We start from the raw sequence: 12,889 nt of genomic DNA, 5'->3' as shown, positions 1-12,889 counted from the left end.
CAATGGAAACATGTTAAAGGATACTCGTGCTTACATGAAGACTGAGTCGGAGTGGCTTCTCATGAACGTAACCGTGGAAACTACAATGGTCTTTAAATTTAACATTCCCTCAAGCATGCTGGTTTACACAGTGAGTACCAGCAGCAGGAGTCTGTACGCGCAAGCGCACACACACACACACACACACAAACACACACACACACTAACACACACTAACACATTTTCATAGAGCCCATTGGTCCATCTCTTCCAAACAGGCCAGACTCTATTCACATGTTGATTCTATTGATTGAACAACATGGACTGCTGCAGAGCATTAGCTTGTTTGGATCAACACACACCTGTTCAGCTCCCCTCATCCTGAACAGCTCCAGTTTTTCTTCTTTCCACTAGTTTGGTTCCAAACACTGATGTTGCTTTGAAATGGCCAAACTGTCCCCACTGCTTACTGATTTGAGTGTAGTTCAGTCTATAAAGAGAGAAACAGTGAGCATTAAACAAAGACTTTGACTCTATGATAACCTGTATGATGCTAACCTGCTGATTTGACAGCTCATTGATATGCAGTGGGCACAAAGACTGTTGAGCTTTCTTAACTGAAGTGTTGGAACAAAAAGACCAACCTGATCTTAACCATGATTTCACAGATGACTATAAAGAGGCGTTCAGTCCTCTATGTGGCCAACTTCATAGTCCCCGTCCTGTTCTTCCTGTGTCTGGACTTGGCCTCCTTCCTGATCTCAGAAAGTGGAGGTGAGAAGCTGAGCTTCAAGGTGACTGTGCTGCTGGCTGTCACAGTGATGCAGCTGATTCTGAATGATATTCTGCCTTCTTCTTCAGACAGGATCCCACTCATAGGTAAAGGAGCTCAGAGTCCTGCACTAACTGATGGATCTTAAGCAGCACCTACTAACTCACTGTGAGCTCACTGATTGCTTTGCTCTTTCTGTCACTGCTTTCTTCTTTCAGCCGTCTACTGTATCAGGGTTTTTACTCTGATGATGCTGAGCCTCTTGGAGACCATTTTGATGATGTACCTGATGGAAAAGGACCATGTGTCCCAGGACCAAGAGGCAGATAAAGACCAAAGCCTGGGTGAGGACTACAGGGACCAAGCAGGAAAAGTCCACGAGTGCTTCAGAGGTGAGATTCAGCTCAACTAACATCAATATTAACAGAAAGCTTTCTGACTGAAAGGAGGAAACAGACAGCTGCCTCATGTGTGGAGCAGCAGAGTCTTTCTCCAGATCTTCCTCATGTAGAATCTATCATTTCAATTTGTTGTCTCTTTGTTCAGGCTCTAAGCTTTCCCATGTTTCTTTACAGACATGAACAAATCCATTCCTTGTGTGCGTGTCTTTGACCAGTCCCCTGCTGGGATGCCTCCTGAGCTGCTGCCAGAGGTGAAAGAGGTCAGCATAAAATTGTATTTCTGTCAAACTGCTGTGATCCTTCTCTGCTCCATATTCTCTTCATCCCATAGATCCAGAGCCCCTAGAACAAACCCTGACTCAGCTTTAGGTGACAGAAAGAGAGCAGACGCAGAGGGCTTTGAATGCGGCTCTTGGTTTGTTGTTGCTAACAGAGGGAAGTTTGTACATTTTGCTCATGGAGCTCATTTCCAATCAGGGTTGAATCATTTGGGGTGTAACTGTCTGAGTCATCTGAAAGCCTCAGAAAGGCTGATTTGACACTTTCTTCCTTTATTCAACACCTCCCCCCATCAGCAGCTTCTCAGACAGAATATTAGGTCCACTGTTGACTTTCAGTTCAATGACTCCTCTTTTCCATCTTCTTCTTCCTCTAACCGCTCTAATACACCATGGTATGTTTTTGTTTTTTCAGGGCAGCAGCAGCCAGCTGACCCAGGAGATCCAGGACTTACAGAATTTGAGCGACGAGCTGAGGGAGGTTTTGAAGACAGTGGTTCTGCTTCTCAGCAGCAGGAAGGAAGAAGAGGACCCTGGCTACTGGACCAGAAAGACCAAAACACTGAACCGGATTTACTTCATTGTTTATCTCCTAGCTGCCAGTGTGTTCCTGGGATCTGTGTTTTCAGTTTGGCTCCATGAAGACCACCAGAACATCTAAAGAGTGAAACCAACAGTACAGAGAGTCATAGAGTCCAGATGTTCAACAGGTCAGAGTTAAAGGCTTGATTTGGAGGATCAGTCCTGCTTCCTTAAAGACCCTGTGAGGACTCTAGACCTGATCCTCAAACAGTCTTGCTCTTTTCTATTTGCCTGTTGGTTATTCAGGAGTTCAAAACTGGTCATTTCTAAATTTCTAATGATATTTCTCGGTATCTGTGGCTGCTTCAGATTTTCCCCAGAGAACACAAATTCACGGACCACACAAAGACCAAATGTCCCTTTGATGACTAATAGGGATGGGTACCTTTCACATTTAAAATGAGACTGTACTGATGCCAGTACCTGGCAATATTTTTCATCAGTATATAACCTTCCAATTTTGTGTTTATGTCTTGTATGGAAAATCACCTACTCTTTCACTCTTCACAGTCAAATGGATGCATTTAAGTACCTAAACATGGTCCTTTTGGGTTTGTGTGAGTCGGTATCCGGTACTTTTGACAGAATTCGGTCAGTACCTATAAAAGTACCTGAATGGCGGGCTTGGCAGGCTGTGAAAACAATTTCCCAATTGGAACACTAAAGTTATCTATCTGTCTATCTTATCTATCTAATATGGTACCCATCCCTAAGGACCACTAAATGCACACACTAACAAGAGCCACGTCTTTACCACAATGGCTGAGGATGCTTGTGGGACAGAGTCTTTATTTTAAAACTATAAAAGGATAAATGCATTGATGAATTGAAAGTGAAACTTATTGTAATAAACTGGATAAATGGAATAAAAGAACATACCAACCCACATAAATTGACTAACCCACCCAAGATCTCTGGGGCATTGACCACAATATAGGGGAGACTGGGGACAGTTGCAGCAAGGACGGTTGCAACAAGCCTTATTTCTCCAATCAGAAACATGCTAGAGTGATGACACTCACACTGCACATGCTCAGTTAGACCCTCTACCCACCAAGGAGAGAGAGGCCATATTGGGCATCTGGTCCTGCTTCTATCAAGTAAAGTTGTTTTGGAGGTATGAAAGTAGCTTTTTTCATGAGCTGTTTTTTAGTCATACTGTCCTGACCTTATGTATGAATGAATCCAAACCTTTCTAGTTTGAATCACTTTTTGTTGACTATTAAATGACATGGTGAGCATGTGTCAGTGCCAATGTGGCTAGCTAGCACACAGCGTTTTGTCATGACTGGTACCATGGGGACAGTTGCAACTGTTGCAACTGTCCCCATGCTGTTAGGTTAGTCATACTAGAAAAGACCACACAATCATATTTTTTAACATTTTTAGTTCAAAATAGGCAACATTAATATATCTTATTGCTCATGATGAACAGAACAGGCAATCACATGGAGAAACTAACGCTAATGATAAAGAAAATAATTTCCCAAATAACTTGTTAAGCAAAATTTAGCAATTAGTTATTGTTGTATGTTGTATGTGTCATATAAACTTGTCATAGAGTGAATGAATCATCTAAATAGAGAAATTGTATTCTGTTTATTTTCAGTATGCAAAGAGTGAGGAAGAGAGTCACTAACAGAGGGGTTCCCCTCCGTATTTTGGAACAAGCCTCAGATATTATTATAGTTGAGGGCAAATCAGTGAGGGCAGTGGCCTTTGACATATGCCACACCACACTGTTCAGGTTCCACATTAAAAAAAAAGAATCTTGCAAGCACGGCATCAAAAAATAATTGCAAGTTATTCTATTCTTTTTGTCCCAAAATGTAATATTGAGTTTTTATAGCTTCAGTAACATCTGCACATTGACTCAAGGTTTAAAACAAAACAAAACTAATTAAATACCTTAAAGCTGTACAGAAAAAAAAAATTGAATTTGAGCCCACTCTGGGTCATACCATTAGTATTTGTCCTATTTAGACAAAACACTGAGAATAATTAGTGAAAAATTAATGTTTTTTAATATGTTGCAACCCTGATCTGTGTTGCAACTGTCCCCAGGTTTGGGGTCAGTTGCAACATCTGAATTCCTCTATTCAAATGAATATGTTATATGTAGCCATCTTTAAATGGCATGGGCATTTAGCATACGGATGTAGGTTTAATATGTAAAGATTTGGTGAGACTAGTCCAAATATTCTCTGAGTAACTGAGAGTAATGTAAAAAGTGTTGCAACTGTCCCCAGTCTCCCCTACCAAGAAATGCAAGATTGTCTTACACAAGTCCTGAGGCCGATGACGAGAGCGGAGGGGGCGACTGAGATGGCTGGGTCCTGCTGCAGATGTCTGCGGATGTCCGTTGAGGGATGATGGAGAGGCTGGAGGCCTACTGCAGGTCATCTGAGCGTCACGGAGGTGATGTCCGATTAGTTGAGTCCGTAGAATCGATTCTCACAGCGGCAGTAGCGGCTGAAACAGCGGCGATGATGCCGAGCGTCGGGTTGAAACTTTGGCGGAGTTCCAAAGTTGAATCACCGCAGGGAAAGCAGTGAGCAGCGCTCGTCTCCTGACGTCAGCGTATGAGGGGGAATCCCCGTCGATCAGCTGGGAGTCTCAGGGAGAGACCCAGGCACCGATAGATGACTGGATGCAGTCGGGCTGAGGTGACTTGCGTCTCAGCCAGTCTGGAGCCGGTCTGGAGCTGGAATGTGCGTTGCCAGTTGAGGACGTGTGAAGATTCAGGAGCAGAAGGAGAAGAGGAACCTTCTGGAAGAAGTAAGAGGAAAGAGCTTGGATGAGGGGTAGAGGAAAGAGCCAATGTTCTTGTCCTGGAGTGGAGTTTTACTCAGCTTTTTCCCGCCGAGTCAGTGAGGTCACTTTAGGCTGACGCCCCTCCACCTCTCATCTTTCTGCACGTGGATCAGATTGTCCCAGAGATCACTTACTAACTATAACTTTAAACTGTAAAGAGATTCCCACGTGTAATAGTCAAAATAACATTTCTTATGATTTAAGCTTCACATCAAGACTAAACATGATAGGTTTTTCTCTTTATGAACCCAATAAAATCAAAATCAAGATGTTTCAATGGGAAGACAGCAGTTTTCACACACACATTATCAATGATTCTCATTACACAGTACATGTTTGCAAAGGTGAAGATGTACATGTAAGTCTTAGTGTAAAAACATCATTTTTGTGCTGTTCTCAACTGTGTGAATCAAAGAGTCTTTGTCTTTGAGGAGAAGGTGGGGAGCAAATCTTCCCCCTGGCATTCCTTCTTTCTTGTTCCCAGAGAGAAAGGTCGAGGGTCACAAGATACAAGGTGGAGGCTGGGAGGTCTCTCCAGCCTCTCCCTGAGAGAAGGATGTCTGTACAGTTTCACATGTCCGCCAGGTGTCAACAAAAAGTCTTCGAATTTACAGCGGTGTCTTAATGTTTTACAGTCTTGCAAACATCAGAGAAGGGATGAGGCAGACTTCGGGAGAAAACCACTTGAGCGCAGAGGTCTGTTTTTCCAAAACTTGCTTTATTACCTCTCCTTCCTTGGGGGGGGTTAAAGTTGGAGACCAGGTTAGAGCTGCGAAACCAGGTCCCAGCCTGACTTACGTTACACAGGCTTCAGCACACACTTTAATCTTCTGGACTGGAACCATGTTAAACCCTTTTCCTCTAATTGAAGTAACTAAATAATGAAGCAGAAGGAAGTAGAAGAACAGGGTCACTTTCCAACAAGTGTTGTCACTGACAGGTTTATTTGTGAGGAAGAATATTTTCAGAGACATCTGAAATGTGATTTAAAGATTGAAGGATGTGGAGGAAAAGATGAGAAATAAAGGTAGAAAACAAACCAACATCTTTATTTTAGAAATAATCAGAAGAAGAAAGTGATTCACAGAATGAACAAGCCTGGATTGAAGCCTGGATTGGATTGGTGAGACATTTCACAGTCTCTCATTGTACAGCATGCACAGCAAGCTGCCATCTGTGGCCTACAGGCCATAGAAGCTGTCAAAGAGGATGAAGGGAGCATGAAAATGTTGCTTTGAGAAAGAAAATCAAAGCCAAGCATGAACAGTTAGTCATCAACTACTGAGAACAACACCTTATAACTACTGTTATACATGTATTTATATCTATATCTTCATGACAACCTATCTGTCTCTGTCTCTCTGTTTCTCTCTCTCTCTCTCTGATATATATATATATATATATATATATATATATATATATATATATATATATATATATATATATATATATATATATATATATATATATACATATAGACGCCGCTGCAGCCTCACAGCAAGAAGGTCACCGTTTCAAATCCCCACCTCGGCCGGTGGGTCTTTCTGTGTGGAGTTTGCATGTTCTCCCCGTGCATGCGTGGGTTCTCTCCGGGTTCTCCGGCTTCCTCCCACAGTCCAAAAACATGCTTACCAGGTTAATTGGTCACACCAAATTGTCCCTAGGTGTGAGTGTGTGCGTGCATGGTTGTCTGTCTATGTGTCAGCCCTGCGATTGACTGGCGACCAGTCCAGGGTGTACCCTGCCTCTCGCCCAATGATTGCTGGGATAGGCTCCAGCCACCCGCGACCCTAAACAGGATAAGCGGTATAGAAAATGGATGGATATATAGACGCTCACCAAACTTAACACACAAACAATTATAACAATTCCAGTATAATCAGAGAAACATTATGGAAAAAATAAGAACACACACACACACACACACACACACACACACACACACAAATACCAGAATGTTGTCAAGGAAAATCAGGTTCACTATTAATTGCAGTAAAGTCATAAGAAAGACTGACTAAATGTTTTCATTAATATATTTTACTTATTTATACTAAAATGTGAAACAAGACACACAAAATGCTAACACATCAATAAGAATAAATTGTGTTTCCATATATGTATAACATCATCAGTTTTTGTCTCCTCTATTTTACATTTTTGCATGTATTGATATGAAACGATATATGGCTACAAAATATTACTAAATATTGAATAAAGAGTTTATGTATATGGTTATATAAATGTGTCAGTGTAATCCCACTGTAGTTTCATCTTTCTTGCATTAAGATACAGTCATCAGTACATATTTTGGTGATAACAAGCAAATATATGGCTTTCATATAGGGTTGTTATAATTTTATAACTTTATTTCTTTTTTTCTTATGTTAGTTCTTGATTGTCAAATTTCTTTTTCTTCAGTTTTTTCTTTTCTTTTTCCCCCCATTCTATTACCATACCATCCCTGTGTTTTATGATTTATTTTAAAACAGCTAAGATCCTTCAAGACAGGTTTAGGAGTTTGCTGCTGTTTTCTTCTCACAGGGAACAAGACTCAGACAGATTACTGCAGCTTTCTACTTTTTCATGTTGGCCTCATTGTTTCATAGGTTGCATCTCAAAGCTCCAAAGTTTCATCTTTCCTTCCTCCACTGGAGTCGTTCACTTGTGTCTTAGTCCCTCCTACCAGAGATGTATGGAAGACACGCAAAGAAATAAAGAGAGGAGAGAGGAAATGAGGAAATGAACAGAGGAGAAAGGAATAGAGGAGATTTGTTTTTAGAGCAATGAAACGTCCTCTCCTCTGCAGTGTCACATGAAGCCACGTGTTCAGTGATGACAGCTGATCACCTCTGGATCATCTGTCAGTCAGCTCTAACAGCTGTTTGTGTGTCTGTACATGTGTGCTGTAATAACTCTGAGCAAACAAAAACAGTAACAGAGCTTTGTCTGTGTTTTTAACCTGTTTAACACGTTAACATGAAAAAAACCTGCTCTCTGTTCACTCTGTGTGCACACAGATCACTTCACCAGTAAAATGCCTCATTATCAGATTATTTATGAATTATTTAGCCTGATGTTGGAGTGTTCAGTTGTCTTCTTGGGTCTGGACGATAAGCAAACTTACTCGATCTTTGATCTTTAGCCTTTGGTGTATTTTTTTAGTGCCACTACAAGAGGTTAACCTGACACAAAACTTGAGTGCAGGTGTCTTGCCTGCCTGCTCTCATACTTCATGAACACAACACAACAAAGTGTATACAGAAGAGTTGTTTCAGAAGAGTACAAAAAAATTGAGCAAGGGCACCATCTAGTGACCACATTTAACAAAACTAAAACTTATTAATATAACCTAGTTTATCATGTCTCAGGAAGATATTGTTTATCAGATTTCAGTTTTCAGTATTGATCTTCTGTTTCATTGATTTGATGACAGCCGTGTTCAGTATTTTGTTCTTCAAACTCACATCAAACCGTTTTTTGATCATGACCTTCATGATCCTTCATGACCTGTTTCTGAACCATCCTCAGTGCCTGTTTTCTCTCTCATTGCTGTGAATGCAGTAATGCATTCACAGCATATGTTCTTTTGTGTCAAAAAAATTTCTTCTTCTTCTTCTTCTTCCGCCCGCTTTTTTGGACCGCTAAAACTTCTACAAACTTCAACCGATTTTCACCGTTCAAACTTCAAAACGTGTGTTTCAGTGGGGACAAGGGGGGTATGACTCTTCAGAAACTTTTCACAAATACTTTCCGAGATATTCAACAATTTACGAAATTTCGGTCCCATAGAGATGAATGCGGAATTTTCAAAATTTCCTCCCTTCAGGACATTTTTTCAGCCTGCTTCAAACCCTCCTCATTAATTCATACATTCAGCTACAAACTCCATTCAAACTTCACAATATTCAGCTATCTTTTGGCTTCATTCAGTGGGTTTCAAATGTTTCCTAGCATTCATAGTTACTTCACAATGACCCTTCAAAGGTCATGATGATTTTCAGCTCTTCAAGCCATTTAACATTGGTGTGTATTGGACGGAATGTTTCGGCTTAGACTGGGAGATTCAAATGACAGACTGGGGAGAGGGGGAAACAAGACCTGGGAAACTTCTGGGTAAACTGCTCTCTTGGCCACATTTTTTGAGCTGTCAACACAAATAAGCCCTCAAAATGTAGGGAGGCTTGTCCTGCTTCTGACAAAGTGGTTTTTAAAGCAAAAGATTTGAGCCCTTTTTCACAAAATGGCCAACTGTCGGGCAAAGTCAGCTCTGGCACCCATGTACCCCAATGTTAATTCCTGAGGGGTTTTCTCAGGGATCAGTCAAATTTCCCTCATCTATCTATTGCTGTCATGGGCGTATTTCTGCATCTTCAGACATGAATTTTACGTGGAGAGCTTCCTCAGGGTCTCAGGAATCCTACGGTGTGATCATTTTTCTGATCGGCCCTTTGGTTTTGTCACAGTCGTAGGCAGTTTGACACCCTGATTTCAGTGGAAATGTGTTGGGAATCAACAGACTCCACCAGCTCTCTGATGGCAGTTGGTAAACAATGATTACCATGGCAACATCTGGCTTCAGATGAGCCTCAGCTAAAAGGCTTACATGATTAAAAACTCACTCACAGGACACACAGGATTTCAAGAGATAAGACTTGCAATATTCCTCAGCCAGGTCATTGTTTCCATAAATATTCTTTAAAATTTAATTCATTGCTTCGAATTTTGAAAAGATGCAGCCATTTGAACTTTAAATTCATTTATCCATTCCATTGATTCATCCATTAATTTCCTTTCATCCAAGAGTTAATGGGGGGCTTATTCAGCACTCTGCATTAGCAGTTGAGTGCAAGCTTTTCAGGAATTATTTCAACCATTTTCAGACATAAATTCAGTCATTCATGTTCAGTATTCTGCTTTAGCATTTCAGTGCAAGCCTTTCATGACTTCTTTCTTCTATTTTCAGACATATCTTCAGTCATTCATGTTCAGTATCAGCATTAGCAGTTCAGCGCAAGCTTTGTAAGACTTCATTCAGCCATTTTCAGACATAACTTCAGTCATTCATGTTCAGCGTTCTGCGTTAGCAGTTGAGCGAAAGCTTTTCAGGACTATTTCAACCATTTCAGACATATCTTGAGTTTTTCATGTTCAGCTTCCTGCATTAGCAGTTCAGCGCAAGCTGCTTCAGCATTCTGCATTCACAGCGCAATTTCTTCAGAAATTGCTTTTCTAGTTAAACTCTGCTGATGTGAAGTTTCAGAGAAGTCTGAGACTCTGTAGTGTCCAATCAGAGAGTGATATTCCATATGGGGGCGTGTCTGTCAGTCAAAAGACTTTCACAAAGCCAGCTCTTGTGTTTCTTCGATCACAGCTGCTCCGATCAGTCTCCTCCCTTCTCCCTCCCCTCTCCCTCCTCTGAGCACAATTATCACTTTGGAACGTCCTTCAATATGGCTACTCAGAAAGTGCTGCGAAGGAGAGAGGAGAGAGGAAACTGCAGTTTATGGCTTTGAGACGTGCCTTTTGTATACCACTTCTGGCTATATGGAATACACCACTTCCTACTGGAATATTCCAGTTTTTAAACTGACATATATCTTCCATAAGTGCAAAACCACTTAACCACTTGACTGGTATTTTCCATTTTCTGAGTCTCATAGTTCGTTTTTGTTGACGATATGATCTCAGCAGTTAATGAAAATGATTATATTTATGTTATCTTTTGGTAATGTTTACATGTATTTGTCAGGGGCAACAGCAAACAGTCTTAAGGCCAAAATTTGCCTCACTTGTCTTTTCTTGCAGAGTGCATCTCCGTTTCCTGAAAGTTGAAGCCTATCATCATCATATTACTGTAAACAGCTGATTGCAGAGGTTAACCCTGAAGTTACCTGGCTAAAAGAAAATCCAGCTTGGTAGTACAGGACTCTGGTGACTTGCTGGGTGCTGGCTCTGTGACACCCTCACGAACAAACTTCAACATGGACCCTGTTAGGACAAGAAATCCATCAAACAAGCAGATTATTAAGGTTTGATTTGGTCTGACTGTTAAATAACACAATGAGATTAATGTAAATACTAACCTCACAAAGATTAAAATGCAATTAATGAAAACACGACTACAACTAATACTAATCTTCATTATGATTTGATTTGATGATTTCTATTTTAAGTATTTTCATGTGATTATTTTGTTCTTGTTTCTCCATTGTGGCTCAATTAAAGGATTATCTTGATTTATCTTGTCTAATCTGATATGAGTGTTATGAATAAAATTCACCAAAAGATGGCGACATTTCATCTCCATAAAAATAGCCTGAAACTTCTGTACATCAACAGTGTTTATAAACAGGAAACTAACTAGGAAGTTATTTATTTATTTATTTATTTATTTATTTATTTATTTATTTGTATGTTTATTGTTTTATATAATTTGTCAATAATCTGGCCTCTGAACCTCTTTCCAAATGTATTAAAAGGCAGAGAAGCAGCAGCAGCAGCAGAATAACCAGAAGTACAGTGAATGGAAACTTTATCAATAAAAAACGTACATCAACTTTTAGACAGTCAGCTTTCTCTGTTAAAGGGGGAAACTTTGAAATTCATTACCAACTGAAATCAAACTGAACACAGATTTAAAATCTTTCACTGTTAAGGTCAAGTGCTGGCTGACCTCTTGTGCTGGAGAAAGCAACTGCCAGAGTCAAATTCCTTGTATGTGTTGCATACTTGGCAATAAAACCCGATTCTGATTCTGATTCTGATTCTGGCTGAAAGCAAAAGAGAGCTGTAACCATTTTTAGGCTGCCATGTTTTTAATTTTCTGTTTGAGCTGGGACATTGTTGTTTTGTTAGGTTGATGTGTGGTTTTTTTTTTGTTTTGTTTTTTTACCGTTATCCTGTAATTTTTTCTTGCCCTTTGCTGGTAAATGCACGTTTTATGATCTAGTTTTTTTTTCATCAGATTAATGCTTGGTTGTTAAACTGCTTTGTTACTATCAAATAAATGAATCATTGATTTTGCTGGTCCACACAGTTGAAGCATCTAAAAAATATAGAAAGACAAATTCCTGAGAGATTTGTCCTGAAAAAAAGGGCAAAAGAATTCACACAAAATACATTTTTGACACATTTATTGATTAAAAAGAGAAAAAGGACCAGGCTGACTGTTTGTATTATTGTGGTTAAGGGTTAAGGTGTCCTAAAAAATGTTATGATCTATTGTTCACACAACAGGCCTCTCTCCGCCTTCTGCTCTTTACTCCTGAGTGTTTACTGCCATCTAGTGGTCACTTTGTAGAAGTGTGTCTCAGAGAGGTAAAGCAGGGGTTATGACAGAATATGAGACTCAGGGTGAGGAGGTGATTTTGCTGGTTAATTTGTTCATATCACAATTAACTAACTAACTAACTAAATAAATAAATAAATACATTCTTAACCTTGTCTATGATTAGTAATTTCCAAGTGTCCTCTCTTCATGAAACAGAAGCCTGTCTGTCTGTGTGGTGTAGTAGTATTGAGAATAGACTTGTGTTTGGGAGGTTGTTGGTTTGATTAAGGCCTTGTACACACGTCGCCGGGTATTTCTCAAGAAGGAATATCCCCCCCAATTGGTTTTTAAAAATACTTTGGTCCACACCAGCACGCTCAGACGGAAACTTTGAAACTCTTTTATCAGGACAGGCAAAATTGTGCGTTTCTCTCAGCAGGAAGAAAGAGGTGGAGAAGAGGACAGGAAAGGAATTGAGTGAGCTCTTCCTTCTCTTAGTGAGAGCCAGAGTCTGGGTGGACTTTCATTTCTTTAAAGGAACGGCAGATCTTAGAGGTTTTATGGAAACATGGTCCATTGTGTGATCATCAGGCTCTTTAGGCTGTGAAAAATGAGCTTCTTCATTGTTGCACATTACTGTAAACAAAGTTGTTGAGTAAAATCAAAAACATCCCTTTCTCTCTAAGCCAACACTGTCTCTGCAGATGTCTCTCTAACATGAGTCTGGTTCTACTCCAGGTCTCTGCAGAGTACAGTCTAGAGCTGTTTTTGCAAAGCATCTTGGGATGATGTG

General features: G+C 40.2%; 1 protein-coding gene across 1 annotated transcript; it reads left to right on the top strand.

Moving 5' to 3' along the window:
* Positions 1–10: 10 nt before the first annotated feature.
* On the top strand, positions 11–3,197 carry LOC141786555 (5-hydroxytryptamine receptor 3A-like). Its single transcript, XM_074665154.1, has 5 exons — positions 11–130; positions 648–858; positions 970–1,143; positions 1,327–1,412; positions 1,846–3,197. The coding sequence occupies exons 1-5, from the start codon at positions 11–13 to the stop codon at positions 2,089–2,091; spliced, it is 837 nt and encodes a 278-aa protein (XP_074521255.1). The 3' UTR covers positions 2,092–3,197.
* The last annotated feature ends 9,692 nt before the right edge of the window (positions 3,198–12,889 follow it).

This window comes from Halichoeres trimaculatus, unplaced genomic scaffold (genome assembly GCF_033239565.1).
Source record: "Halichoeres trimaculatus isolate MK-OKI-2021-1 unplaced genomic scaffold, fHalTri1.1 fHalTri1_scaffold_43, whole genome shotgun sequence".
NCBI lineage: Eukaryota > Metazoa > Chordata > Actinopteri > Labriformes > Labridae > Halichoeres > Halichoeres trimaculatus.
The sequence above is the reverse complement of the archived record's forward strand: the minus strand, read 5'-3'. Positions and strand labels throughout refer to the sequence as shown.

Excerpts from the sequence above, each read along its gene's own strand:
- LOC141786555 (XM_074665154.1), top strand. The coding sequence starts at position 11 with ATGTTAAAGGATACTCGTGCTTACATGAAGACTGAGTCGGAGTGGCTT. Across the intron at positions 859-969 it reads AGACAGGATCCCACTCATAG|CCGTCTACTGTATCAGGGTT; the intron begins GTAAAGGAGCTC and ends TTCTTCTTTCAG. Across the intron at positions 1,144-1,326 it reads AGTCCACGAGTGCTTCAGAG|ACATGAACAAATCCATTCCT; the intron begins GTGAGATTCAGC and ends GTTTCTTTACAG.